This window comes from Pyricularia oryzae, chromosome 2, assembly GCF_000002495.2.
Source record: "Pyricularia oryzae 70-15 chromosome 2, whole genome shotgun sequence".
Classification (NCBI taxonomy): Eukaryota; Fungi; Ascomycota; class Sordariomycetes; order Magnaporthales; family Pyriculariaceae; genus Pyricularia; species Pyricularia oryzae.
The window spans coordinates 4644541-4670487 of record NC_017850.1 but is presented as its reverse complement, the minus strand read 5'-3'; the positions used below and the strand labels follow the sequence as shown (position 1 = coordinate 4670487).

Here is a 25947-nt window from a genome sequence, read left to right as displayed (position 1 = left end):
CTCGAAAAACCAGTGGCCGATACGATGTTGAGTCAAATTTATGTTTATCATGGCCCCCTCCCTCTCAACTCATGAAACTGGCGAGGAATTGCAAGTCACACATATCTCCCGCAGGAGGCGTTCACACTTCAATCAAAGGGAATCCAAATATTAACTAGTGTCATCAACGCGTTCATAATGCAAATAAAGTTCTACAAGACAAGCAGATCGTATCTAAGGACGCCAGTAGCGACGTGCTCATCTTCCACCGCCATCCTCATATGCTGTTCAAACAGCCCTCCAAAGATACGTCCATTCCGCTTTTTTGTACCACCGACCGCCGAGAAAATGGGAACCTGACTGGCGCTCATTGCCAGTGGAGCCTGCCCTGCTGAGTGATGCTAGAGAAAGGATCAAGGATCGGGTATACCAACTTGGCCAAAAGCCGTTTACAACTTGTCGTAGTACTATATTGATGATTCTAGTAAGCATATGATTTCTCTCAAGAAAGGGTGATTCAGTGGGTAAACAGAGGATTTGACTTACGTTCTCGACACCGGGAACCTCGGGCTTGAGACCCTTGCGCTTCCTGGTGTTCTGGACGACGGTACCGGTCTTGGAGGTGGCGTCGAGGGGAGAACCACCCTGCAGAACCTGCCAGTGGTCGAAGACGGACTGGGGGAAGGCCTGGCCAGAGGTACCCTGGCGCAGATCGGCGTTGAAACCGAAAGACTCCATGACGGGAAGGTAGGCCTTGATGGTGAACAGAGGAGTACCGGGACGCTGCTCCTCGTTGAAGACCATACCACGGCGGCGGGTAAGGACACTGTAGACACCACCCATGGCCTGCTCGGGAACCTGGATCTCGACCAAGAAGACGGGCTCGAGGATGGCGGGCTCGGCCAAAAGGGTAGAGGCGTACAGGACACGGCGGGTAGTGGGCATGAGCTGACCGGCACCACGGTGGATGGCATCGGCGTGCAGGGTCACATCCAGAATGTTGAAGCGGATACCACGCATGGGCTCCTCAGCAAGCACACCCTCACGGGTGGCCCACTGGAAACCGGAGACGACGGAGTCCTTGATTTCGTTGAGGTACTGGACGGCCTTGGTCTGGTCAACCAGCAAGTTGGGGCCGTTGGTGTCGGGACCGAAAGTCCAGATCTTACGGGCGTCAGTGACATCCCAGCCGTGCTCGTCAGCAAGGACACGGGCACGGGCCTTGAAGTCGTCACGGGGGGTGATCTTGCCGTCGTCGATGAGTTGGGCAAGCTCCTCAGTGAGGGGCTCAGCGTTCATGTACAGACGGTTGTGCTTGTTGGGCGACTTGGACAGAGCAGTCATGCTAGACTTGCCAGCAACGGTCTCACGGTACTGGACGACAGGGTCCGAGATGATCAGGGGAACACCGGCGTGGTCCTCCTCGAGATCCTTCAAGCAAATCTCCAAGTGCAGCTCACCGGCACCGGCGACGATGTGCTCACCAGACTCGTTGGTCATGGTCAGAACACAAGGGTCGGACTTGGACAGACGCTTAAGACCCTCAACGAGCTTGGGCAGATCCTGGGCGTTCTTGACCTGGACACTCTGCTGCACGACAGGGGAGACGGAGAACTTCATGACCTTGAGGTTGTGGGCGGTCTCGTCGGTGGTAAGGGTACCGGACTTGAGCAGGAACTGGTCGATACCGACCAGACCGACAATGTTACCGGCAGGCATGTCGTCGATGGGCTCGACCTTGCCACCCATCATGAGCACGGTACGCTGGACGGCCTTGATGAAAAGGTCCTCCTTCTTGCCTGGGGTGTAGTTGGGGCCCTGGATGCGGACCTTAAGACCGGAGCGGACGGTACCGGCGAAGACACGTCCGAAGGCGTAGAAACGACCCTTGTCGGAGGTCGGCACCATCTTAGACACGTAAAGCATGAGAGGACCCTTGGGGTCACAGTCACGGATGGCGATGGCAGCAGCGTCATCAGGGGGACCCTCGTACAGGGTCTCGACACGGTACCGCTGGGCGGTAACGGGCGAGGGGAGGTGGAGAATCATCATCTCCAACAAGGAGTCGGCAGCGGGCAGGAAAGTACGCATGACAGCCTTGAGCAGCTGCTTGCCCTCCTTCTCCTTGTCCTCGGTGGGGAGCTTGAGCTCAAGCTTGGCGAGGAGCTGGTCGACCTCGTCCCTCTTGAAGTTCATGACGGCCTTGAAGATACGGAAGATGGGGTCCAGGATGAACTGGTTGAAGGCACGCTCGAGCTGCTTGCCCTCGTGCTCCGACTTGGTGGTCCACTTCTTGGTGGCGGGGTTGAAGTAGTTGTCGCCCTGCACAAGAGAAAAAAGAATAATCAGCATTATGTGACTGGGATAAGAGGCCCAAAAAGGAACCATTGCTGGAAACTTTCGCAGAGTAGGGAGAACTATTTGCTCAGAGATTCTTATCTACTTACCCACAGACGCTCCATCATCTTGTTGCGGTCGACACCGAACTTCTTGGCGTACCTGACGGCGAACTGGCGGACAGTGAAGGCCCAGCCGTGCAGACCGGAACCGAAAGCGACGGTACCCTTGTAGGGGTAGACCTGGACGTCACCGAGGGACTTGTCAAAGTAAGTCGAGATGATGACGTTGACGGACTCGATAGTACGCGAGAAAGACTGGTAAAGATCCTCCTTGGTGACCTGGAGCTCGAGCAGAGCACGGTCGACCTTGTTGATGATGATGACGGGCTTGATGCGCTCACCGAGAGCCTGACGAAGCACAGTCTCGGTCTGCACACACACACCCTCTACGGTGTCGACGACGACGAGAGCACCGTCAGTAACACGGAGGGCAGCAGTGACCTCTGATGAGAAATCAACGTGACCGGGCGAGTCGATCAGGTTGATCAAGAAATCCTTGCCATCGACCTTCTGGCCGACGATGTCCTTAAGATCGTCATCGCTGGGCAGATTGCCATACAGAGAGATGGCTGTTGACTTGATGGTGATACCACGCTCCTGCTCGTCCGCTCGTGTGTCTGTTGCGCGCTGGTCTCCAGCCTTTGCGGTCGAGATAATACCGGCCTTGGCGAGCAGGGAATCGGTGAGGGTCGACTTGCCGTGGTCGACGTGGGCAATGACGGACATGTTCCTGACATTGCAGGGCTTGTCCATCAAGGCCCTGTTGTAAAAACAAACGCCACTCGTATTAGAACCAGCCCAATCTTGTTTCCATCCTCGAGAGCTGCGCGTTCCCGAAAACCACCAAACCATCGGGGATGTCTCAAGGCAAGTTGTCTGCTTGACAACCATAGAAAGTACTTACCGAATCTCATCGATCGTGAAGCTATTTGTAGAAAGATACGTTAGCCATCTAATTCCTAACCGTTTGTCCAACAACCAGCGAGGGCGACATGATGCGATAGAGGGACTTCATGGTGCCCGAACGCGGGGTTTTGTATATTGGATATTGCATCTTGCACATTGTTTGCAGATAGACTTGTTACTTACTTGACCATCTTGGCGGTATTGGCTTGACGTCCTCGACGTCAAGATAATGGTTCTTTGTTGTTTTGGCCGTTCAACGGGAGGTGGTGGAAGAGAGAAGGGAACGAAGTGCTGAGCGGGGCAGCAGGAGGCGGGAGAAATTTTTATTGTCTACCGGCGTGCGTTTGCTGCAGCGGGGTCGAGGTCTACGCTCCGGTTTACTTGCTGACAAAAAAGTGGCGACAGGATCACACGGGGCTCCTCAGAAGAGAAAGAGAATCTGCATGTCCACTTTATCTGGAGGAGAAACATAGGATGGGCGAGGGAAAAAAAAAAGACTTTTCTACTGGGAGCTGCCTCTTAAAATAGCTATCTATTTGGAGGGAGCATGCATGGACCTAGCTAGTAACAATGCCATTCGTACTCTCAGGAAGAACATACCTTCAGGTAATTATTATTACCAAAGGACAAGAAGAAAAGAAACAGTTATACCCATCCCCTTGTGATGTGCGTAGGATGCCAATGGCAAAGAGCAGTGACGACGTGAAACCTAAACCTTGACGTCTGCAAGCCCGCAACATGGCTTGTTGCGAACCCGCAGTCTGTTTGACCCCTCACTTGCGCCGAAACCCACACATTATGTGCGTCTTGTTTTGGAAGCTTTCAACCCCGCCTTTTTTTCTTTTTTTTTTTCTCTTTTCCCTTGCATTGGCTAGACCCCGCCGAGTTTTAGCTTCCACTGGCCAAGCAACCAGGCAAAGCTCGGATCCACTCCACCCGCATCGAGGGTTAGCAAACCCTGAGTGACGTGAGGCGAGGCCTTTGCACGTGTCTCAATGCGAACGGTAAACGAAACGAGCGATGAGGAGGCGAATTCGACTTGGATTTAACCAAGAGTTTTTGACTCGAACGGCAAACATATATGACTAGAAGGGCCTTGGTAGCCACGTCAATATTTTAATATGTGAGTCAAAATGATATTAGTGCAGAACTGCTGTTGAGTTGCCGGAGCTTCCGGAGAGCTAGCCAGCATACAGCAATCAGCACATCAGATTAGACGCTAGGCTGGAAGGTGGCCAAGAAAAGCCTCAATGGTTCGAAGACTGGGAGCTTGCTGGCTCAACATTGTCGGGGGTTTTAATTGCTTATTTGCTACCAACTACGTATAACATAATAATAGCAGTACCGCAGTCCAGAAAACTTGTCTGTCGATCCTAGACGTGCCTACTTCGGTAGATATCGAAACGCTTTCTTCACGTATAAAGTAGAAACCGAAGATTTGCAACGCGTAAACTCACAACAATTAATAGTAGTCTCTTTCTACCAAAATATCATCTCTATATGTACTAGTATGGTATCCGAATCCCAGTAAAGACGCCGCAAAACATATGCATATAATGCTTTAAAAAAGTAACGTGGAATAAAAGACAACAAGAAAACTGGCTTGGCCCATAGCTAGCCTCCCTACGAAGATCCCAAGATCTTCTTGTATGCATCCTCCACCTCCCCAGCCAACTCCAGCAACGAAACAATTACTATCTGATGCGTTAAGTTCGGCAGCCTGTCGCGGTGGAGCCCAATCCATTCGAGTGGCGGCGTCGCCTCGCCCATGTCTCTTAGCTGCGGCGTCTCGATGATTGGCGGCTCCAGTGGCGTGTATTCATACTTGCTCTGAGGCACATGGACCTCGGCCGTGATCTTATTAGTCTGACTGCTTCCGCTCCCGCGGCGACTCCGTGTCTGACCTCGGCTCTCCGCGGTGTCCTCTGGTTTGCCCGCAGCGGCGGCCACGGCGCTCCCGGCGGCGCTCTTCATCGCATTCGCAATCTCCGAGGCTGCGGATGATGCACTCCCGCCTCGGGCTGTGGTGGCCTCCTTTTTTTCTTCGTCCTGACCCGGAATGCCCGTCACCTTGATTGCTGGTAGGGCGAGCTCCTTACCAGAGGCCAGAGCCAAGGTCTTCGAGTGGTTGGCCCACATACCACGGATATAACTGATGCGGCTGTAGTTCCAACCAACCTCGACCTTGCCCTCGAACGCGCTCTTGAATATGTAATCAATGTGTCGTGATTCCGGAGCCTGCCAGGTCTGCATCACTGCCTCGACCTTGGGAACCTTGAGAATTGTCCCACCCCTGGATCCCGTAGCGCTCAGCACGACATCGTCAACGGAAAGCTCGTTGACAGACCTGGGCGCCTCCACGTGCCTGACTCCTGCCAGACCGATCCGGAGCTGACCGAGTGTCAGGCCCAACATGCTGTGAATCCTGCGATCCCTGCCACCAGCACTGGCTGCGAATCGTGCCTGTGCGTTAAGCGCCTCCATCTTGAAAACTTGGTGGTCCGAGAAGGTGGACGGGAAGACGCCCAGATTAAGTGCTTTCAGGGTTACCACTACATCTGTATCCAGTGAGATGGGGGATTTTGAAACGCCGTCATCGTCCTTCTTAGGTATGGTGAGCCTCTTGACGACCTCTGGCACCGTTGAGGATCGACGGCGTGTGAACTTCTCAATCTCTCGTACTGAAGCCTCAAAATTTGTCCTGCGCTCCTGCACCAGCTTCTGGAATGCTTGATACAGAGCCACTGCCTGTGCAGCGGATGTGGTTGTTCCAAACGCTTGCACCGCATCGCCGTTGAAGCTCGCGACCAGCCTGTCCCCACCACCCTCGAGACTTCTTCGGACGTTGTACATGAGGAAGTCCATCGATGTGATGTCGGCCACCAGAAAGGCTTGATAGTCAAATGCGATCTTGGCTCGGAATTGACTGAAGCTGATGGACGCCTGCACCAGTGGTGTCTCGTTGAGCGCCTGCTCCCGTTCAGGCCATTGAATGGAGGTGCGGAGCTTAAAGTTTTGCATTGCCACGAAGCCGCTCATGCGGCCGGTGCTGTCAATTCCAATTCGCTGGAAGCCTAGGCACAGATTCTGCTCCCAGTCCGATGTTTTCTTGGAAGAGATCCAGAACTCATGGATGGAGAAGACCGATTTCCCAATGGCCTGGCCCAGATCTACGCTGATGTCGAGTGAGCTAATCGAAATGGTAGCAGTCCATGGGAATGCTGTGGTGGCTGCCACCTGTTGGTAGCGCTGCACCAGGTGGCCCTGGGAGGTCTCTGTCGTCAGCTTAGCCATGACGGGTGTAGTGCTTGTGTCTGTAGATGTTGTCTCGGTGGCGGCTTTCTTAAGGTCGCGAGGAACCCAGATCTCTCGGAACAGCAAAAAGTCTTGAAGCTGTTTGGCATTGATTGCAACTTTCATGGGGCTGACTTTGAGGATTGCAGACACGCCGCTGATACCGCTGACATGCTTGCTGTTCATCATTGAGAGGACCATAGAGTCAACCTCGAAGCTCCCAGTTGACTCGCGTGAGTAAACATGCTGGACAGAGGCTTGGATTTTGCTCATTGCACCCGATATTGCCAAGAAGTTGCCCTGATCCACCGACCGGACTGTGTTGATGGTGAAGTATATGTCCTCAAAGCTAGCTGTAGCAGCAACCCTAGCAATTGGTTGACAGCTGAGTGAAAACTCCTGTCGACAAATCCTCAAGCCTAGATTGAGCCTAATGCGTCCCAGCGCCGCAGTTGGATCCGCACTCAGCAAGATGCTGTCCTCTTGGCCAAGCTTTTCTTTGGTATCAAGTTTCGCCTTGGGTTTTGGAGGCTGCGCTTGAGTTTCCGAATCGTCACTGACCACTTCTTTGACGCTGTTGGTGATGTCTACAATCAGTGGGACAACCGATGGGTATAGTATGTTGCTTGATGCTTGTATTCTTAACTCGGCGTAAAGTGTCGGATCCTCTTTGCCGTTGTCGCGATACTCAACCTTGAGGGCAAGGCCAGGGGTGCGAAGCTCAGTACTTCCCCCTGCAGGTTCGTCGCTTGCGGATTGCCCGTACTTGGTTCCCATGCTCGGGCGGTTCTGCTTTTGATAACTTGCCCATTCATCAGCCGACTTCTTTCCACTGACATGAACGACAGCACCCTGGAAGTCTGCATCAATCAGCATTGATTCCAGTCTTTTGCTTCCCAGAATAGATCGAGCTCGAGGCGGTGGATCAGGCGGTGGGCTGGCTTCATCGACGGAATCAAGCTGATTTGGTGGTGGCACCCAATTCTCTGAAGCTTCTCGTATGTTCTTGATAGAGAGGCCTATCGAATCACCCAAGTTTGCGGCTGGGATGATGAAGCCAGGTGTCAAGCGGATATCAACCGATTTACCAACAGCTTGGAACGCTAGACGCCGTGCATCTGCGGTCGAGACGTAGGCCACACTGAAAACGACTTCGGGCAGCAGAGCCGAGTTAGATGAGCGAACCCTTCTGTCTCCCGTCGGCGGGGCCATTTGTACTTGAAGGTTCTCAATGGTCAGCCTCGCCGAGTTTCTTGTCCGAGTGGCGAACTCAATCCTTTGTAGCGAAACCACGAGATCGTCCTTGCCAGGAGCGGGCTCTTCGCGTAATCCGAGAACGTGCCAAGATACGTTGATATCCCGAATCTCAAATGAGTACACCATGGATGAGAAGAACGATTCGATTATGTCCGATTCATCGTCCTCTTCCTCGTCATTGATGGCAATCTTGGGCCTGTTCTGGCGAAGTTTACGTAGGTATTCACGCTCTCGCGACGTGTCCAGGTCTTTGATCTTGTCGCCCATATAACCGACGACATCTACAAACGTGGAAACAGTCTCGGGTGACAAGACGACTTCGAAGCCGTTGCTCTTCACGTTCAGGTTTCGCTCTTCTGTGCCGTTCTCGAGGACTCTTGATGTGGCCGTCACTAGAGCCCCGAAAGCGACGCTTCCGCAGACAGCCATGGCACCAGGCCTGCCCTTTCTAATCTCCAAAGCGACCTTGCGAAGACTGAGATGTATTTCGGGATTCTCTAGCACGCGACTATGCTGATCTGCCCGGTTGGCGACTTCGACATGGATGCTATCCAAAGCGAATAGCAGGCGAGCGACTGGTTCTTGAGCAGATTTTAGTGGTGTATCTCCAAACACTTCCAGGCCTGCGAATGTCAAATGTATCGAGTAGATGAAGAGCGAGGGCTTTGGCTGGCCGGGCGACTCTATCAAATCTTTGTTGGGCCCGTCTTCTGGCTCAAAAATCTCCTCGAGATGGCCCTTGATGATCTGAACCTGCTCTTGGATCTCGTTGAGCGTACTAGATATCTCTGGTCTGTTCAGTGCGGACAGTAAGCTGTAGACAGCAGAAGCATCCAGTTGTATGAGCTCTACTGATGCATAAACGGTGGTGGTGTTGTCTCCCTGACCGAATAGACTAGTAATTCGGCCATTAGTTGGAGGGATCTGGAGGAGCGAGATGCTTCGTGCTCTGTCATTGATCGTGATCTGCATGTCATGAGAGTTCTCTTTGACGTCAAAGTCAAAGATTAGCTCCCTTCCGGAATTCGCTGCTATAGCAGCACGAGATACAACGCCACTGATGTTGTAGGTCAGAGATCGAAGAAGCGGTAGGCTGATGGTATACTCATTCAGGAACATGGCGACATTGACCCTGAAACTGGACAGTTTGTCCGCAATCTTCTTGGTAGGCGACAACGGGGGTGCGGAAGACTTTGGCGGCGAGGTGGTAGGAAAAAGATGTTTCAGCCTGTACAGTTGACTGACTTCGTCCTTGATCAGGGTATCTAGGACCTCCATAAGTGCAATAGGCTCCTGCCTAATAGCCAATGACAGTTTGTCGCTGCTGGCTGTAACTTTGATAGTATGCTCGTTTATAGTCTCGGTGGCGTGGAGTTCGTGAGAAACGAAGACGCTAGGCTGAGCAAGTCGAAAGGTGGTAACCAGTTCCGCGTGGTTGCGTATGCGAGACGATATAGTATCGCAACTCAGTATAAAGTTGGTATCAGATGAGCCACGCCGGCCATGCCCCATCAACAGAGATGCTTTCAGACCCTGGCCTGATGATCTTCCGTTCAAATTGATCGTATCAATGGCAACATTCCCTTGTTCAACCTCTAGAACGACATGGAAGGCCTGGTCTGTCTTCTTGCTGCCAAGTGCCTTGCCTAGCTCAGTCTTCTCAGAGTCAAACGAAGGCTCAGACACAGTATCTGATCGCATTTGACAAAATAATTTGAGAACATCTTCGGCTAATTCGCAAAGATCCCAGTTGAGATTGACAGCGGCGGTGCCGCAGTAAAGGTTGAGCACCGTTAGTAAAGTGCTAGGGATTGGTTCAGTGGCCTCCGCCGTTCTCGGTACCACATCGGAAACATCACGGTGAAGCTTAGCAGCGAGGTCAAGCAGCAAAATCTCATTTTGCTTTGGCCCGGGGTCAATGGCCAGCTTAGTTTGATGAACGCGGATGGTCGCCATCAGGGGCACATTTGTGGAGGCCGAGGTCGATGAGTGGGTTTCATCGGGTGTACCGAAAACCTTGTTCATGAGTATAGCCTGGTTCAAGTTATCCAGGTCCCAACTCCTCCATCGTTGAAAATAGGAGAATGCTTGCTGTCGAGCGTCAGCTGGCATCTTGGGCTGCCCTCCGATGCATTGTACGCGGAGATCTTCTCTGGCTTGTGGATCCAGTTTCGTCCACATCTGACGCAAGCGCATGGCCAACTTCCAAGAGTCATAGGTGCGGACATGCTGCGAGGCAGATCTCAATGTGGCTGATGGACGAACTAAAAAGCCAGGATCTGGCGCAGAATGTCCTTGGATAGCAAGGACGGAAACGAGATATTGCACAACCTGCTCCTCTTTCTGAATTGTCGTCATGAGAAGCTTGCCTAGGTCGCTGGCAAGAACGTTGGTTCTGTGTATTAGTGACGCCATGTATTCGATCTTCTCAGACGCTGCACTAGCCTGGACAAGACCAACATCCGCGTCAATGTTGGTGACGCCCTTGGATCCCATCGAAGTCAGGACATTTTCGATCCGAGCCGTCACGGCGCATTGGACATCATCAATTTTGCTAGGTCTCTCGGAAGCAGACACTTCCACTGAGCCAACCCTTGCATGGAATGAATGTCGGGACTCTCTCGATTCGGGTTCGAAAGCATCCGTCCATGAGCTTTCTGTGCGGAAGGCAAGAGCTAGCTTGGACATTGAAAAGTCGTATTGATCCTGCTCTTCTGATCCTGACATATGAGAGTCCATGTTAGAAGGATTGACGAAGCGCAAGTCTGCCTTCGGGATCCTCAAGACGATTTCACCGATGGACCCTTTGCTCAGTTGATCCTTCTGCAGGTCTAAGATGCCAGTTATCGAACTTGTCTGGAGGTTGTCTAGGATATCTTCTGGCTCAGAAGGCTGGATTGCACCCAGCAAGGCGGCAATGTAACGAACAGATGCTGCATTGAGAAGCACTGTCACTCCACTTGGCGTTTCCAACATTATGCTCGTATGCGTATGGTCCTCGCTAAGCATATCCGGATCGATGTCTCCTAGATTGAACTCGGTGGTTTCCACACCTGAATCGTCGTCTGCATCAGTCGCGCCGCTGTGAAAATCTGTATCGGACGTGTCTACCACCACGTTATTCAGCGGAAAATGAGGGGCAAAATATTGACTCGAGAAAGCGACTGTGTCGTGATTGGCATCGCGACGCTCATTGTAATCGCCAGCAGCGCTGTAGAAAGCCGAATGGCGGGTGGATGCAGATATTTCTCGGCGCTGTTTCGATCGCTGCGATATCCTTCTAGTGGGTCGGGGATCGAGTGTTGATAGAGGCCGAAGCTGATTCTGATACCGCGAGCTCATACTTGAGCGATGAGAGCTCCGAGCTCGAACTACACTGCTTGCACTCGAACTTTCCAGAGAAAGAAAAGAGCTCTTGTGGCGGAGCCCGCGAAATCCATGTGAGCTACGTCCAGAATTGAACGAAGAGACATCACCTCCCAGGTCTTGTATATCTTCCCTATTGGTTGGTGGTGGCACTGAGGGATATGGCTGAGCCGGCGGGTCCAATATGGCCGGCTCGTGTGGTCCAAGCAGCTCTGGCAGCAGCAGAAAATCTGTTCGCCGCGTGCGCTGGTCTTCGCGTCGTAGAAGCTCTTGTTGTAGTCTGCGATTTTCTGTGAAGTTGAACTTCCGCCCAACAATGGCAAGATGGACACTGGTCTTGACAACCGCGTCGGCTTCGACCACTCGTTGTGGCCTGGCTCTGTGGCGCAGAAGCGCCTCCGAATTGACACATGAGAACTGTATGTCGGGCATGTTGATATTGGCACGCCTCGAGTAGTGAGTATTAGCCCAATCGTTGAACTTGATGTCAATGGCATCGGTCGACAGGAGAAATGCAGCTTCTTCCACATGCAGCCAGATGTGCACAGACTCTACGAAAACCCGGAGGAAGGTCACATCGTACAGAACAAGAGCAGACGCTGGTATGAGGGCATTTTCCTCATCGTCCAGAGTGAAAATGAAGGCTTTTCCCCCGTTCGCCAGGGCCAAGAGAAATTCCGCCGTACACTCGCCTGTCACTGGACCAGCTGAGATGTCCCAGTTACACAGGTATGTCGGCTCCACAGGCGGTAGACCGAATAATCGGTGCCCATATATCGTGACACCATCCACAAATAGTTGCGTGCTGGTTGAAGCACTCAATGGCGTGTCTGAACCCTGGGCCTCACTTCCAAGGGATAAGCTAAGCGGCGCAACATCAAGACTAAGGTCCATGTAGTAGTTTGTGAAACGTAAGTCTGCGGATAGACAAGCCGTATCGATCTGGATATGTTTCTCGGTCGAATAGAGATTGGCGGGCAGCATCACCTTGGGGTCGTCTGCACGGATTGTTAATATAACATCAAGGTCGTTGGATTTCTTGGGGGGAGGTCTGTCGTGGAGCTCCGCCTCGGGATTCGTCTGCTTGAGCCGCAGCAGCTCTTGGTATTCTTCCAGTGTCTTGAAATGGACGTCGTCGCCAAAATAGTTGTCTTTGAGTTTCAGGAAGTAGCGTATGAGGAAGCCGTACAATTTTGCCGAGGGAGACTGGGCGCTGAGATCCAATACCAAGGTGTCCGTGTTTGCTGTCGAAGTCGTCGCATTGTAGTGATAAGCGCCACTGATGTTAAGGTTCTCTCCTTGCGCAATCTCCTTGGATGCCAGAAAGGGGGCTTGAGTATTCCAAGGCGGCAAGTGTAAAGCAACGGTGGCCAGGTCAGTCTTGACATCAAAAGGAATCGCGTTGCGAGGGGGCCTGTATTTATCGATTGGGATGCAAGTGTTTGCTTCGAGGAGCGGACTCGATAGTATGATGAAGGCGTTGTCTTCTAGGTCGGTGGGATTGTTGATTATGTTGGCATCATTGATGTTGAGGTATAGCTTCAAATCACGTAATGACAGGTTGAGGCAGTATTTGAACGGCGTGAACACCAAGTAATCGACTGGAGGCCCACTGGCCCAGTCGTCAACAAGATCTACGAGGAGAAAGATGTGATCTCTGAGAATGAACAACTCGAGGCCTTGGCAGTCTATATCAAACAACCATTGTCGAGGAGCATTCCATTTGAGAGGGGTAGACAAATCACAGACGATGCGCTGTGGCCCAGAACGCAACAACAACTGGTGGTTCACACTGGTCGAAATCTCGGCTGCTGGGAGGTCGACGCGCAGATCCATAGAGTACCCAGTATCACCAGCAACCATGTCCATCTCGAATGCGATGGTGGCGTTGGCTGCAATTTTGACGTCCAACCAGCCATACGGTCGCTGACGAACTGTAGTAGCCGCTTCCTTCTTTTTGGACCGAAGACCAGCCTTTGGCTTGCCAGCCAACGACCGACGTGCATCACCCAGAGCGTCTTGCCCCTTCCACCGCCAATTCTTGGACTCCTCTCGGTGTGGCAGCCTGAGAACGACATCATTTTCCAGCTCGATGAGTAGTTTGAATTTGGTCGGAACCCTGAATGAGCCTTCGGCCAAGGGCCGAGCCGGGACCGCATCTTTGCAAAGGCTAGGCGCGAACACTCGCTGCAAATCCGCTCGTTGTCTATCGGCCCACGGACCATATGTGACTGAGCCTCCTTTCAAGGAGATATTTATGCCCCAGGCGGGAGGCTTTTCGCCGTTTATGTCGTGATGCGCGTCTCCAGTTGCCTCAGGGGTGTGTGTAGGTTGACGGGCAACCTTCCCTACCGCATCCCAATAAACGACCATGCTAGCCTCGGTGCTGTCGACGACGTTACTGATGGCGGCATACTCGGTCCCCGTCCAGCGGCTTCTGTCATCATCATCCTGGTCGAGGTATCTAGAGAGGCCCTGCCAATGATTGATACCGGGGATATGAGAAACTAGTGGTGGGCCCCCACGGTCACCACTACCACCCTTCTCATAATCAACCGCAAAAGACTCGACAGACTTCCGCAAGAAAGGCATATGGTTCCGTAAGGTGCCATATATCTTACGCCTTTGCCGAGTGAACAGGGACTGTTTTGGAATTGGCTCAGATTGTTGCGCTACATGCCTTTCCCGAGCCGCCCTGTCTGCCTGGTCCTCCTTGAAATCCTCGTTATCCACCATGTCAACAGTGGGCCGCTGGAACTTCATTTTGAAAAGTTGACGGTAAGGATCGACGGTATCGGTTGCGCAAGCATCGATTTCACCATCCACACTGTCTGTCTTCATCACCAAGATGGCTTTCGTATTTTCATTCCCGATCACCATGGCAGCCTTCTCGCACTGAAAGTGTATTGGGAGAAGCTGCAGGAGCATTGGCATTTCATCGTCTGCCGTACCCTTATCACCCACGGCTTCATCGGGCGAGTTTGAGCGCACGCTGCTGGGACGTTGCTGGCCGGCATGGCTCGCTGGGTCGGGCTTGGACCGTAACAGACGATTTTTGGCACTCTGTCGTGTTTCCGTTGAACCTGTTCCTGGAGGCTCGGTGTGCCCCTCGGAGTTATGGGAGCGCCGTTGTCTGAGGTTGTCGGATGTAGCCTCTTTTTCATGGACGCCAGTCGTCTCCCCTGTATCAAGAATATCGTCCTCCATCATGCGTTGCTTGACGTACTCGTATGCCGGGCTGCGGTTGTAAATGAACCACTCCAAGCCTACAAGAGACACATTGACTCGGCATGGTAACCGCGAGGTACCACCTCGAGCACCACCCTGTCGTCCAGCCTCGTCCGCAAATGCCTTCCCATTTGTGTCTTTCTCGTTTTCATACTCCTTGCCAATGCTCACAGACCGGACCCTCCGCAGCCAATAAGACCAGGTAACAAAACCATGCTGTATGAGTATTGTTTCATTGTCGCCGTGGTACCGAAGGCCAGTGAAGAAGACTCGCCCTGCAAGAAGGGAGACCTGAAGCGCCTGTATGTCGATATAGACTCGATACTGGTGCCATGAGTAGGTTCTCAGCGCCCAAGATATGATGGAAGCAAAGACACGGTTGAAGTACAAGACAAAGAAAGAGGACCTAAAGAAAGAAGCGCGCGAGGTTGTCAGTAAAATAGTCGGTGACAGAAAATAAGATAGAGGGGGCTTTGCAGACTCACAGCAATGAAGCAACAATCATCCATACGAGGAAGATCCTAACGAGGTAAACATGATTCCATGGTCAGTTTATACGCCTCCAAACCAGCGGCACGTTCGCTGTGTGGCGAGACGGCGTACCAATTAACTCCATTTGTGACATCCCCAGCCATGGTGAGCAAGATAGCAGGGCGCTTTTGTTGTCCCTTCGCGCTCACACCAGCTCCCGCCTCTCTTCAAGCTGTTTGTTCAGCGGGGCAAACAGTTTGCCATGATTGAGTCCATCACCAGTCGGTCGAGGATGTGAACGTTTCACGTGCTTGACGTGGAGAGCGGAGTCAGATAGAGTCCCGAGAACAGTCTGTTGAGGAACTATCATTCATATGCGGGCGGAGAGGTAGCTGGTCTGTCGGGCCGGAGGTGATCTGCGAACTCGTTTGGCGAAGCTAATGTAGCGGTCGGTAGATGTCTAAGGTACCTGTTGGAAGCAAGCACCCAAACTAAGCTTTGGTAGGTGCCTTAGTCTCCAGTTAGTTGCTTGGCTGCCAGGGTAAGCTGTTATGAAGTCGTAGAGGTGTGGCAAGTGCTGCGTAAATTGAGGGTATCTCGGTCGGTAGGTACCGGGGGCCTTGGATCACCAAATCCACCTCGCGACACGCGTCAAATGAATTCAATTCAAATTGATCTGATGGCCCGAAAGGCTTGCTGCTTACGGGGATCATTTTCAACCGCTAGGGGGCGTGCGGGAACAGGGAGACTACTGGCACGTGCGCTTATGACGGCTCTAAAGGATCACCCCGCCTGTGTTGCACCCCCAACATTGCAGGGATGAGTTCACTTGCTTATGCCCACAATAACCATTCATTGGCTGTAGGTAAGCTGCATTTACTCCATCTCGTCGGCATCAGTTGTAGCGCGTCATTTGGTGATGCTTCCTAAGTTCTGCCTAACCTTATCATAACCCCGATTTTTTATCTCTTTTTATCCTGCGCATCAACCTCTGGCCAGGTTTTTTTTTTTTTTTTTTTTTTTTCCTTTTTCTTGCTTGGAGCACAGCCCGTTCTGAGAAGCATGAGCTGTTTTCTGGCCTTGACATAGCCTTCGATTTTCTGTCGCTCCCTTGGAGCAAAACCCCTACAGAAATGCCTGCCGGAGGTACGGGTGAGAAGCTTGCGAGCGCCCTCACCGCGGTCGCCGGTGTATCGTCGCTTGTTGCCACTATCTTGTCGGTCATGTAAGGCAACCTTCGATTCGAAACTCTTCCTCATGGGTGTGCGAACTAGGCTGACCAAATTCCCTATTCGATCGGTGACTGCCTCTTTCACAGCTCGATTTTCTTCCAGACGTGCGTATTGCGTAACCCGATCATGTGGTCTCGGTTCGACGACTAACTTGCCACAGAAAAAACTATCGCAAGCCCCTTCTACAACGATATGTAGTGCGAATTCTACTCATGTAAATGATATCATATACTACTCGACTCGGCCGCTCGGTATGATCTTTACTGACTGTTCGCACGGTTTAGGGTGCCGCTATATTCAATAGCATCATGGCTCAGCATGATCTCTCTCAAAACGGCTGCCTTTGTTGACCCGATTCGTGACGTATACGAGGTGTGTATAGACAAACTCCAAAGACTTAGACTCTCTGGCGACTGCACTCTTTTCTATCGTACCAAAATGCTGACGAGTTCACGATGGACGGCAACCCCCAGGCTTTCACGATTTATACCTTCTTCCAACTGTTGATCAACTACCTGAGCGGCGAACGAGCTCTCATCATTATGACCCATGGACGCGAGCCAGTCGAACATCTATGGCCCATGAACTATGTTATGTCACGGGTCGACATATCGGACCCATATTCCTTCCTGGCCATCAAGCGCGGAATCCTACAATACGCATGGCTAAAGCCTACACTCGCCCTGGCAGCCGTCATAATGAAGGCAACGGGCACCTACAAAGAAGGATATCTGGGTCTTGACTCGGGCTATTTCTGGAGCGGGCTGGTCTACAACGTCAGCATGACCATCTGTCTTTACTGCCTTGCCCTCTTTTGGGTGTGTATGCACGACGATCTCAAGCCCTTTCGCCCGGTGCCCAAGTTCCTCTGTATCAAACTTATCATTTTTGCCTCATATTGGCAAGGCTTCTTCCTCTCCATCCTTGTATGGCTGGGTGCTATCACGGACAAGGTGGAAGGATACTCCCCCGACAACCTGGCCGCGGCGATCCAGGACTTCCTCATCTGCATTGAGATGCCTATTTTTGCGGTCGCTCATTGGTACGCCTTTTCGTGGCACGATTTCGCCAACGATGCTATTGAGGAGGCTCGAATGCCTGTTAAATTTGCGCTTCGAGACTCATTTGGCATTCGCGACCTCATCGAGGACTCCAAGGAGACTTTCAAGGGGGACAAGTATGGATATCGTGGCTTTGACTCGCGTGACAAAATCATGGCGCATGAATCTTCTAAGTCACGACTTGCACGAGTGAAGGCTGGCATGCGATATGAGCGTGGAGGAAAGGGTAAATACTGGATTCCCAGCCCTGGAGAGATCACCTCGGATGTCAACCCATACACCCCGCTACTTGGCGGTAAGAACGGCAATGGCGGTGGCCAATCGAACTCTCCCGGGGGCCCCAGCCGTACCAGCAGCTCTAGCAATGTCCATGAGGATTCAGGCATCATCGGAGATGACAAACTGGACCCTGAAGAGGAGCTTCTCTACGATAAGGCCAGGAAGCTCGAGTATGGGGATTGGAATGTAAGTCCCAGACACACATTATACCTTATCATTGTTCCGGACTCATTGAACAAAGATCGACTAACTCGGGAATCAGTACCCTGTAATCATTGCGAACGTGCCCCGAAGGCCATGGGAAACCTCACGACCCAGCCCCCAGTCCGGCCGCTCTAGGACATCTCTGCCGGCTCCCTCATCCTTTTCTGCCAACGGTCGTGGACTAAAAGAGAGGGACCAAAGGCAAGACGATGAGGGCGCTGTTGTGGCTAAGAAATCAAAGGGCAAGGGCAAGGCTAAGCCGCGCGCAGCAGCCCAGTCGGGCCGTTCCACTTCGCCACAGGAAACACCTCGGCCTGCCGTCGAGGCCCAGGCCAAGCCGGATCTTTCAGAAATCGATTTCGACGTTTCTAAAATGTCATCAACGGATGAAAACAACACAAGCTCTGTTGCCCCACAGAGCGAGTCTGAGTCCAATCACTGGGAGGACGAGTCTGAACCTGCTGTAATTTCTCCTAAGTACGATATTGATGAGGAAGATATGCGAAACGTGTGGGGAGGCAATGACGAGCCTGGCAAACAGACCCACCTCTGATATACTACGAAAGAATTAGCACGCGTGTGTTTTCAAGTCGGTCACCAGACCCGTTTCATATTAAGCATAGATACCCGCCTGTTGGCACATCTTTAAGAAATTTGAAAGCTTTTTGAACGTTTGAATGGCTATCACGAGGAGCCAGAGGGCAAAACTACTCGTCCGATATATTGGCGTCCCCATTTCCCGGAAAACTTACTCAGGAAAGGTACAGTAAGTAGGTGTGCAATTTTATTGCAACCTCCAAGGTGGGGTGGTGACCCTGTAGGGTTGCAATATTTTTTCACAGGTGCGCTATAATATAACATAGTCTCAGGGCTCACCCCTGATCGCGCGCTCCACAGTTGAACCTGTGGCTCAATTCGTGGCTTTGCAATGTACCCTGTGGGTCCAGGCAAAAATCACGCTGGATCAGGTCTGAGGACAACTTGTCGATTTTCGTCCTTCGTGGAGGTAAAATCGCGATTTTCAAAATTTCACTCCTTTATAATAAAATAAGTAAAAATTGTAAAAATATACGGTTTGCACGTTGGATATACGGTCGGCCGTATTTATTAACAGCGATTTAATTTATATTTTTAATACGCAAATTGGCCGAATTGGATATAGGCCTTCCTTCATTTTTTCGTGGAGGTTGGATTTTGTTAAAATTTTATATTTTTTCGATTTTATTTTATTATTATTTTAAATTTTGGTAAAATTTGAAAATTTTTGCACGTGGAGGGTAATATTGGTATAAATTTTATATATATAAATTTTGGTATTAATATTACGTAATATAACAAATTAAAAAACCGAAAAAGTAAAACAAATAAAATTTTAGTAAAATTTGCAATCGAAACGGGTTTGCATTTTAACCAATTTTTACAATACCAAGACTAAAATTTGAACGATTAGACGTTATATAAAAATAAACGCCCACGTTAGATCCGTTTTGCAAAAAACCCAAAATTGGCTATTTTATTAACAAAAATAACAATATTTGCAATTATTACTATTTTTATTTTTATTTAAATAAATAAAATGTATAAAAATAAAATAAAATAAGTATTATACGTTTAAAATATATAATATTATTATATATAAATATTTAAATACCAAACCTATTATTTATAAAAATAAAATAAATTTAATTAATTTAATAAATTTTATATTTTTTATTATAAAATTTAAAATAATTATTTGTATAAAAAATTCGATTAAATATATTTATATATTAATATAAATATTATTTTTAAACAAAAATTAGAATTTTTACCGTATATATAATTGTTGATATAATAAAAAATAAAAAAACGAATAAAATAGGTAAAACGGTTAATAGCCCGGCCAATATAAATAATAAAATAAATTATAAAATACTGTTAAAAACCCCGGATTTTTAGTTATATAAAAGTATTTATTTTGCAATTTTAAAATTTTTATTCGATTTATTATTTGACTTTTTAATTTATATGTAAAATGCACAGTAATTTAACTGTATCGCCTTTTGCCTGTACGGTGCGCGCACAATGCGCATACTGTACATTCCAACCTCCATGAACGACGAAAATCGACAAGTTGTCCTCAGACTAGAACGAGCGGTTTTTTTTCGACCGATGTAATTGGTCGAAAAACCATGTGGCTGGTAAGGTACATGGAGCGCTCGGTCCACTTTGCGAAGCAAGGATGGTCTAGTCTGAGCACTGAGACTAAATATAACATACTTGGGGGCTGTTCGTTGTGGGCCCCCTTAAAGAGGGGGTTACAAAACCTTGATTTTCGAAAAAACCGTGGGCCACCCCGCATCAATTTTTTACTTAAAAAATCGTTAACAATTTAATTTATGCCGAATATAATCCCGTTTTATAATAACACAATTGCATTTACCGCAAATATATTTATACTATAACGTCCCCAAAATTTCCAATTATTTTAAAAATCCGCATATATACCCAATATGTCGAAATTTACCGCAGTAGGGCGAATACCGCGCGGGAAAGCAAATTCAAACCAGAATCGCTACGATCGTTTTATAAAAGGAACGGTTACCCATATTTAAATATTTAGCGGTATATTTGTAATTTCCTAATTAATAATATTTTTAAAATATTAATAAAACGCAGCGGTGTCACAGACCTGAAGGACAGCCACTGGGCTGTCGCTTAGTCATGACCCCTGTCACGTGAAGGCGCGAGGGCCGAGCGCCTCGCGCGCGTATATCTACGCGAAATCTCTGCAGTCTTGTCACGGGCAGGCAGGGCGGACAGGTAGGTGCGGGCGATCAGGTAACAGGACAGAGTATATTGGCTATCTAGTCTTCCAGGTACGGGGTAGCAGGTGGTTGTTGACGAAGACGTAGCTCGAGGAGCTACATATCGGAGACTGCAGAGATTTCGCGTAGATATACGCGCGCGAGGCGCTCGGCCCTCGCGCCTTCACGTGACAGGGGTCATGACTAAGCGACAGCCCAGTGGCTGTCCTTCAGGTCTGTGACAGTATTCCCCCCTTCCAGGCCGAGCTCCGTCACGGCCGGGGCCCGGGCTTATGGGGGTATCGACGGTGGAAATTCTTTACCAATTGAGCAGCGTTTTCCAGGTAATCGGCAGGTTCAGTCGTGGGTTCGCTATATCCAGCCCAACGGACGATATATTTCAGCCGGCGGCCTCCTCGGCCGCGGGTTTCCCAAAAGGAGTCGAGGATCTCTTCGACTTCGTATTCTCTCTCACCTTCCACTTCCAAATGGGGTGGCGGTGCAGGTTGTTGGCCCGGCAGGGGCTCAACGTCAGCAGGTTTTAGTCGGTTTATATTGAAAACAGGGTGTACTCTCATAGACGACGGCAGGTCCAAACGGTAGGCGTACGGGCTAATCACTTCAGAAATTCGGAAGGGTCCCAAGTTCTTCCAATCCAGTTTCTTCTGCGGGCGGGCGGTCTGGATGTTCCGTGCGTCTAACCATACATATTGGCCGACGGTAAGCCGGCGGGCCGGGGTACGGTGTCGGTTCGCCTGTTCTTCGTAACGGGCTTGGGCGGCGGTCATTTCGGCGCGGGCTTGTTCCAGAATGGCTTCCATTCGGGCGGCTAGCTTTTCGGCATCCCGCTGGGCGGGCAAAGGCTGGTTCAGGGGTACCGGCTCGAATCCCATGCGGGGATGGAATCCGTAAGTCGCGTAAAACGGGGAGGTTCCGGTGGTCTCGGACTTGTGGGAGTTGGCTGTGAATTCGGCGAGGGGAAGCCAACTTTCCCAATCATCTTGCAGGTAGGCCACATAAGCTCTCAAATATTGTTCCAGGGACGCGTTAAAACGCTCGGTCTGTCCGTCAGTCTCGGGGTGGTGAGCAGTGGATAGCAGGCTGTCGATTTTCAAACGGGTTGTCAGGTGTTTCCAAAACTTCGACACGAATTGGGTGCCTCTATCCGAAACTATCGTCAGGGGCAACCCGTGTAGTTTCCATACGTGGTGTAGGTACAGGTTGGCGGTGTCCTCGGCATTGCAGGTCCCTTTACAAGGGACGAAGTGTCTCATCTTAGTCAGGCGGTCTACGACCACTAGGATGGCGTCGTGGCCGTTGCTTTGCGGCAAATGTGTGATAAAATCCATCGACAGGTGTTGCCATGAGCGTTCAGGAGTGGGCAGGGGTCGCAGGAGGCCCTGGTGGCCTTCGCGGGACGGGTTGATTCGGCGGCAGGTCTGGCATTTCTTTACCCATAATGATACGTAATGTAGCATTCCGGGCCAGTAATATTCTCGGGACAGCAGGTCGTAGGTTTTTGCTTTGCCGGGGTGACCGGCGACGGGGGAGTCGTGGCAGCGGCGCAGGATCTCGGCTTTCAGATTATTCGAATCGGGTACGTACAGTCTATTGCGGTAATACAAATAGCCGGATCGTTCTTCGCATTCGGCCAATTGCAGCTTGGGGTGGCGGTCGGCGCCTGTCCTCAACGCTTCTAGGGCAGATTGCGTTATCGGGTCGGATTCGTATCCGGCGTCTAGTAGCTCTATCAGGTGTCTTGGCAATAGGGGTTTGTTTTGGCGGATTATGGGTTGTAACCGGGTGGGGCGGGCAGGTAAATTGTGTTCTTTCAGTACGACTTGTGTTTGGTGCTTAAGTCGTTCATCCCCCTCCTCAGGCATATCCTCTGACCTCCTGGTTAGTGCGTCGGGCTTCGCTCCTTGTTTCCCGGGTCGGTAGGTGATACGGAAATTAAATCTTGACAGGAATTCGGCCCATCGGGCTTGTCGGCGGTTGAGCATTTTCGTCGTCGTGAAATATTCCAGGTTGCGGTGGTCCGTAATTATTTGGACCGGGGACGACGTCCCTTCGAGTTCCGGGCGCCATTCTTCAAAACAGCGGATAATGGCTAGCAATTCTTTGTCGTAAATCTCGTAATTGCATTCGGTAGCTGTGTGTTTTTTCGAAAAGAACGCGACGGGGCGGAGTATTCCGTCGTCGCCGTATTGTGACAATATTCCCGCAGAAACATAATCGGAAGCGTCGGTCTCCAGGATCACATCCTTTTCCCAATCGAAGTGCGCCAGTACGGGGGCTTCGGTAAACTTTCTCTTCAGCAGTCGGAAGGCGGTTTCGCAGGCGCTATTCCATTCGAATGCGACGTCTTTCTTGGTCAATCTCGTCAAAGGGGCTACGATCTTTGAGAAATCTCGGATAAAGCGCCGGTAAAAGTTGCCAAACCCCAAAAATGCTTGTACGTCAGTAAGCTTTTTGGGTGTTTGCCAGTCCAGGACAGCGGTGATTTTTTCAGGGTCCATTTTTACGCCTTCGACGCCGACCAGCAGGCCCAGGAACTTGGTTTCCGTCACGAAGAATTCGCACTTCGCGGCGTTGGCGTATAGCCCGGCTTTCCTCAGGGCTTCCAGTACGAGTTTCAAATGTTCTTCGTGTTCTGTTCGGGTGCGGCTATAAATCAAAATGTCGTCCAGGTAGGCTGTACAAAATACGTCTAAGTATTCGCGCAGGGAGTCGTTTATATATCTCTGGAACGTCGCGGGGGCTCCCGTTAGCCCGAAAGGCATGACTAGGCTCTCGTATAAGCCGAATCTCGTGCGGAATGCCGTCAGGTATTCTTCCCCCTTTTTAATCCGAATATTGTTAAAAGCGGAAACGATATCGATTTTCGAGAAGAATTTCATGCCGGCCAGGTTGTTCAGGGTCTCTCGGACTAGCGGCAGCGGGTAACGGTCTTTTACGGTAATGTTATTCAGCGCGCGGTAATCCACGCAAAACCTCAACCCTCCTCCCTGCTTCTTCACGAACAAAACGGGCGAGGCGACGGATGACGAACTGGGTCTGATAAACCCTTTTTTCAACTCTGCGGTCAGCCATTCCTTAAGGGCTATCAGCTCTTCGCGGGACATGGCGTACAGGGGGCCGAACGGCGGCGTTTTTCCTTCTATAAGCGGGATATGGTGGTCGGACGGTCGGTGTGGGGGCAGCTTCTCGGCTTCTTGCGGGGAAAATACGTCCGCGAATTCCCGGATTGTTTCGGGCAGGGTCGGCCCGTTCCTATTTTGGGGGTCGGCGGCTAGGACCTCATCAATCTGTTTCAAGGTTACGGCGTACAGTCGGCAGGATCGGCGGCGGGCGTACATGCTCGCGGCTTGCAGGGAGATAGGGGCGATATCCATTTCGCGGAGGGACGGCGGTCGGTCAGCCTGGTACTGGGGGCGGCTTTTTTTTGGTACGGCGTGTAAAGCTTTAACCTTCTCCGGTTTGTCGGGCATATTGCAGTGTCGGCGGCAATAGTCGCTGTCAAACGTAATAACGTGTGACGCGAATCCAATCGTTGGGTCGTGCTGCTTTAGCCAAGGCATTCCTAACACAATGGGGTAATGGGCTAGCTGTGTAACGAAAAACAGCGCGTTTTTCTGGATGTGGTCCTTGATTCTCAATTGTCCTCGGACATAATGGGTGCACTTCCCACTTTCGGCGGTCCTTCCGTCGAATACTTCGATGTCGAATGGGTTTCGCAGCGGATACATTTGTAGTTGGCGTTCTTCGGCCCATCCTTGGTCGAGGAAGCATTTTCCTTCCGCACCGCAATCGGTGAGGGCATAGGTTGGGAGGTTTTGGCCCCCCACTGTCAGTTCGGCAGGCAGGATCATCAGGTCGGATCGTTGGTTATATTCCTCTTCAACGGGGAACCCGTGAACGGCGGCGGCAGAGATGCGGATCGCCGGCGGTCTATGCGCGGCCTTGGCGGCCTGGGGGCGACTTATCCCAGGCGGGCTCCGTTTTTCGAACTTCGGCTGCTGGAGCGGCTGGCGTCCGAGCCGCGGCGGGGGTTTTTAGGGAGTTTGGTTTGTATTTGGCGCGGGGACCTGGACCTGGACCTGGATCGTTCGATTCCGGCCTGGTGCAGCCGCGTGCGGCGGGTATCCGGTTCTGGGCATTTGGCAACAAAATGTTCTTGGGATCCACAGCGGTAGCATAGCATATTTTCTTTGCGGTTGTGGCGGCGTTGGCTGCTTAGGTCCATGGGGTCGTTAAACGGAAATTCCGCGTTTGGCTTGGGGGCGGCCCGCGGTATGTCGGTTTGGGTCCGGGGGGCCGCGCGCGCGGGGGGCGCTGCGGTCCGAGGGGTACGTGTCTGTCTGTTTTTATACTGCTGGTGCTGGCGGTAGCGGTTATCCAAGCTTTGCAGGTGTCGGGTAAATTCGTGGTACTGGCGGGATGGGGCGGGGTTGTGGAGGAGCATGTCCTGGAGCTCTTCCGATATTCCCTGGAATAGAAGAGGGGGGAGGGCATCCTCCGGCATTTCTCCTTCCAGAGACAGGCGTTGGAACTCCGACAGATACTCGGCGAAATCTACGTTCCGCTGCTTCAGGGCGTATAATTTGTTTTGTGCGTTTTGGACGTGGTCGGGGTCCCCGAATGCCTCCTCTAGGTATTGGAGGAGATCCGTATAATCTCCGAATTGGGGTGTGCCTCCGACCATTTTGGGCAGGATCAGGTTGTACGCTTTACCGGACAGTCGACCGGCTACATAAATCAGGCGTGATTCGGGGTTGGGGAAGCGGTCTTTGTTTGAGGTCATTTTCCCCCGGATTTGGGTGGCGAAGCGGCGGAGGTCGGAGCGGGCGCCCGTAAATTTATCGGGGTCTGGAAGTCGTTCAGAAAGGCGGGCGGAGGCGGGATGTTCGGAAGCAGGCGGCGGAGTCGTTCCCATAGGAGTAACCATAAGGGGTTCAACAGGCGTGTTGGTAGTTGGGGCGGGGGTGGTTATGTGTACCGTGGGTAGCGTTACGGTCCGAACTTCCTTCAGTTCGGACCGTGTTTTCTCTAATTCGGCGAAAGCGGCATCCCGGGAGGTTATGGCGGAGGCCTTTTCCATGGCCATGGCCAGAATGTCGGCCTGCGCCTTGTCGCGGACACGGTCCGTTTCGGCGCGGGCGCGTTGGGTCTCGGCTTCCTGCATTTCTAGGCAGGAGTTCAGGCGGACGTTGCTATCGTGCAATAGTTGCAGCTTTTGGTAGGAATCGGAGATGTAAGACACCCATTGTTCAGGGTGTCCTTGTAGGTGTTCGATCAGTTCCTCGGTCGAATCGGTTAAGATCGGGGGTTGCAGTGACGCAGGCATCGCGGGCACCTAATGAAGGAGCTACGTAATGTCACGGGCAGGCAGGGCGGACAGGTAGGTGCGGGCGATCAGGTAACAGGACAGAGTATATTGGCTATCTAGTCTTCCAGGTACGGGGTAGCAGGTGGTTGTTGACGA

At 51.3% G+C, this 25947-nt stretch overlaps 3 protein-coding genes across 3 annotated transcripts; 1 reads left to right on the top strand and 2 right to left on the bottom strand.

Moving 5' to 3' along the window:
• Positions 1 to 15: 15 nt before the first annotated feature.
• MGG_01742 (elongation factor 2) lies at positions 16 to 3563 on the bottom strand. Its single transcript, XM_003714691.1, has 5 exons — positions 3468 to 3563; positions 3283 to 3303; positions 2427 to 3138; positions 526 to 2301; positions 16 to 446 (listed from the first exon to the last, which is right to left on the bottom strand). Exons 1-5 carry the CDS (start codon positions 3473 to 3475, stop codon positions 429 to 431), a joined length of 2535 nt encoding a protein of 844 aa, XP_003714739.1. The 5' UTR covers positions 3476 to 3563; the 3' UTR covers positions 16 to 428.
• Positions 3564 to 4721: 1158 nt separating this feature from the next.
• Positions 4722 to 15607, bottom strand: MGG_01741 (uncharacterized protein). The gene is made up of 3 exons (XM_003714690.1): positions 15033 to 15607; positions 14915 to 14950; positions 4722 to 14835 (listed from the first exon to the last, which is right to left on the bottom strand). The coding sequence occupies exons 1-3, from the start codon at positions 15062 to 15064 to the stop codon at positions 4908 to 4910; spliced, it is 9996 nt and encodes a 3331-aa protein (XP_003714738.1). The 5' UTR covers positions 15065 to 15607; the 3' UTR covers positions 4722 to 4907.
• Positions 15608 to 15868: 261 nt separating this feature from the next.
• On the top strand, positions 15869 to 18348 carry MGG_15321 (uncharacterized protein). The gene is made up of 6 exons (XM_003714689.1): positions 15869 to 16125; positions 16219 to 16236; positions 16293 to 16346; positions 16417 to 16504; positions 16606 to 17658; positions 17735 to 18348. The coding sequence occupies exons 1-6, from the start codon at positions 16034 to 16036 to the stop codon at positions 18227 to 18229; spliced, it is 1800 nt and encodes a 599-aa protein (XP_003714737.1). The 5' UTR covers positions 15869 to 16033; the 3' UTR covers positions 18230 to 18348.
• Positions 18349 to 25947: the final 7599 nt, after the last annotated feature.

Coding starts and splice junctions, on each gene's coding strand:
- MGG_01741 (XM_003714690.1), bottom strand. CDS start 15,064: ATGGCTGGGGATGTCACAAATGGAGTTAATTG. Junction 14,951..15,032: donor GTCACAAATGGAGTTAATTG/GTACGCCGTCTC, acceptor TTACCTCGTTAG/GATCTTCCTCGTATGGATGA. Junction 14,836..14,914: donor ATGATTGTTGCTTCATTGCT/GTGAGTCTGCAA, acceptor TTCTTTCTTTAG/GTCCTCTTTCTTTGTCTTGT.
- MGG_01742 (XM_003714691.1), bottom strand. Junction 3,139..3,282: donor TTCACGATCGATGAGATTCG/GTAAGTACTTTC, acceptor TTTTTACAACAG/GGCCTTGATGGACAAGCCCT. Junction 2,302..2,426: donor AGATGATGGAGCGTCTGTGG/GTAAGTAGATAA, acceptor TCTCTTGTGCAG/GGCGACAACTACTTCAACCC.
- MGG_15321 (XM_003714689.1), top strand. CDS start 16,034: ATGCCTGCCGGAGGTACGGGTGAGAAGCTTGCGAGCGCCCTCACCGCG. Junction 16,347..16,416: donor GTAGTGCGAATTCTACTCAT/GTAAATGATATC, acceptor CGCACGGTTTAG/GGTGCCGCTATATTCAATAG. Junction 16,505..16,605: donor CGATTCGTGACGTATACGAG/GTGTGTATAGAC, acceptor GGCAACCCCCAG/GCTTTCACGATTTATACCTT.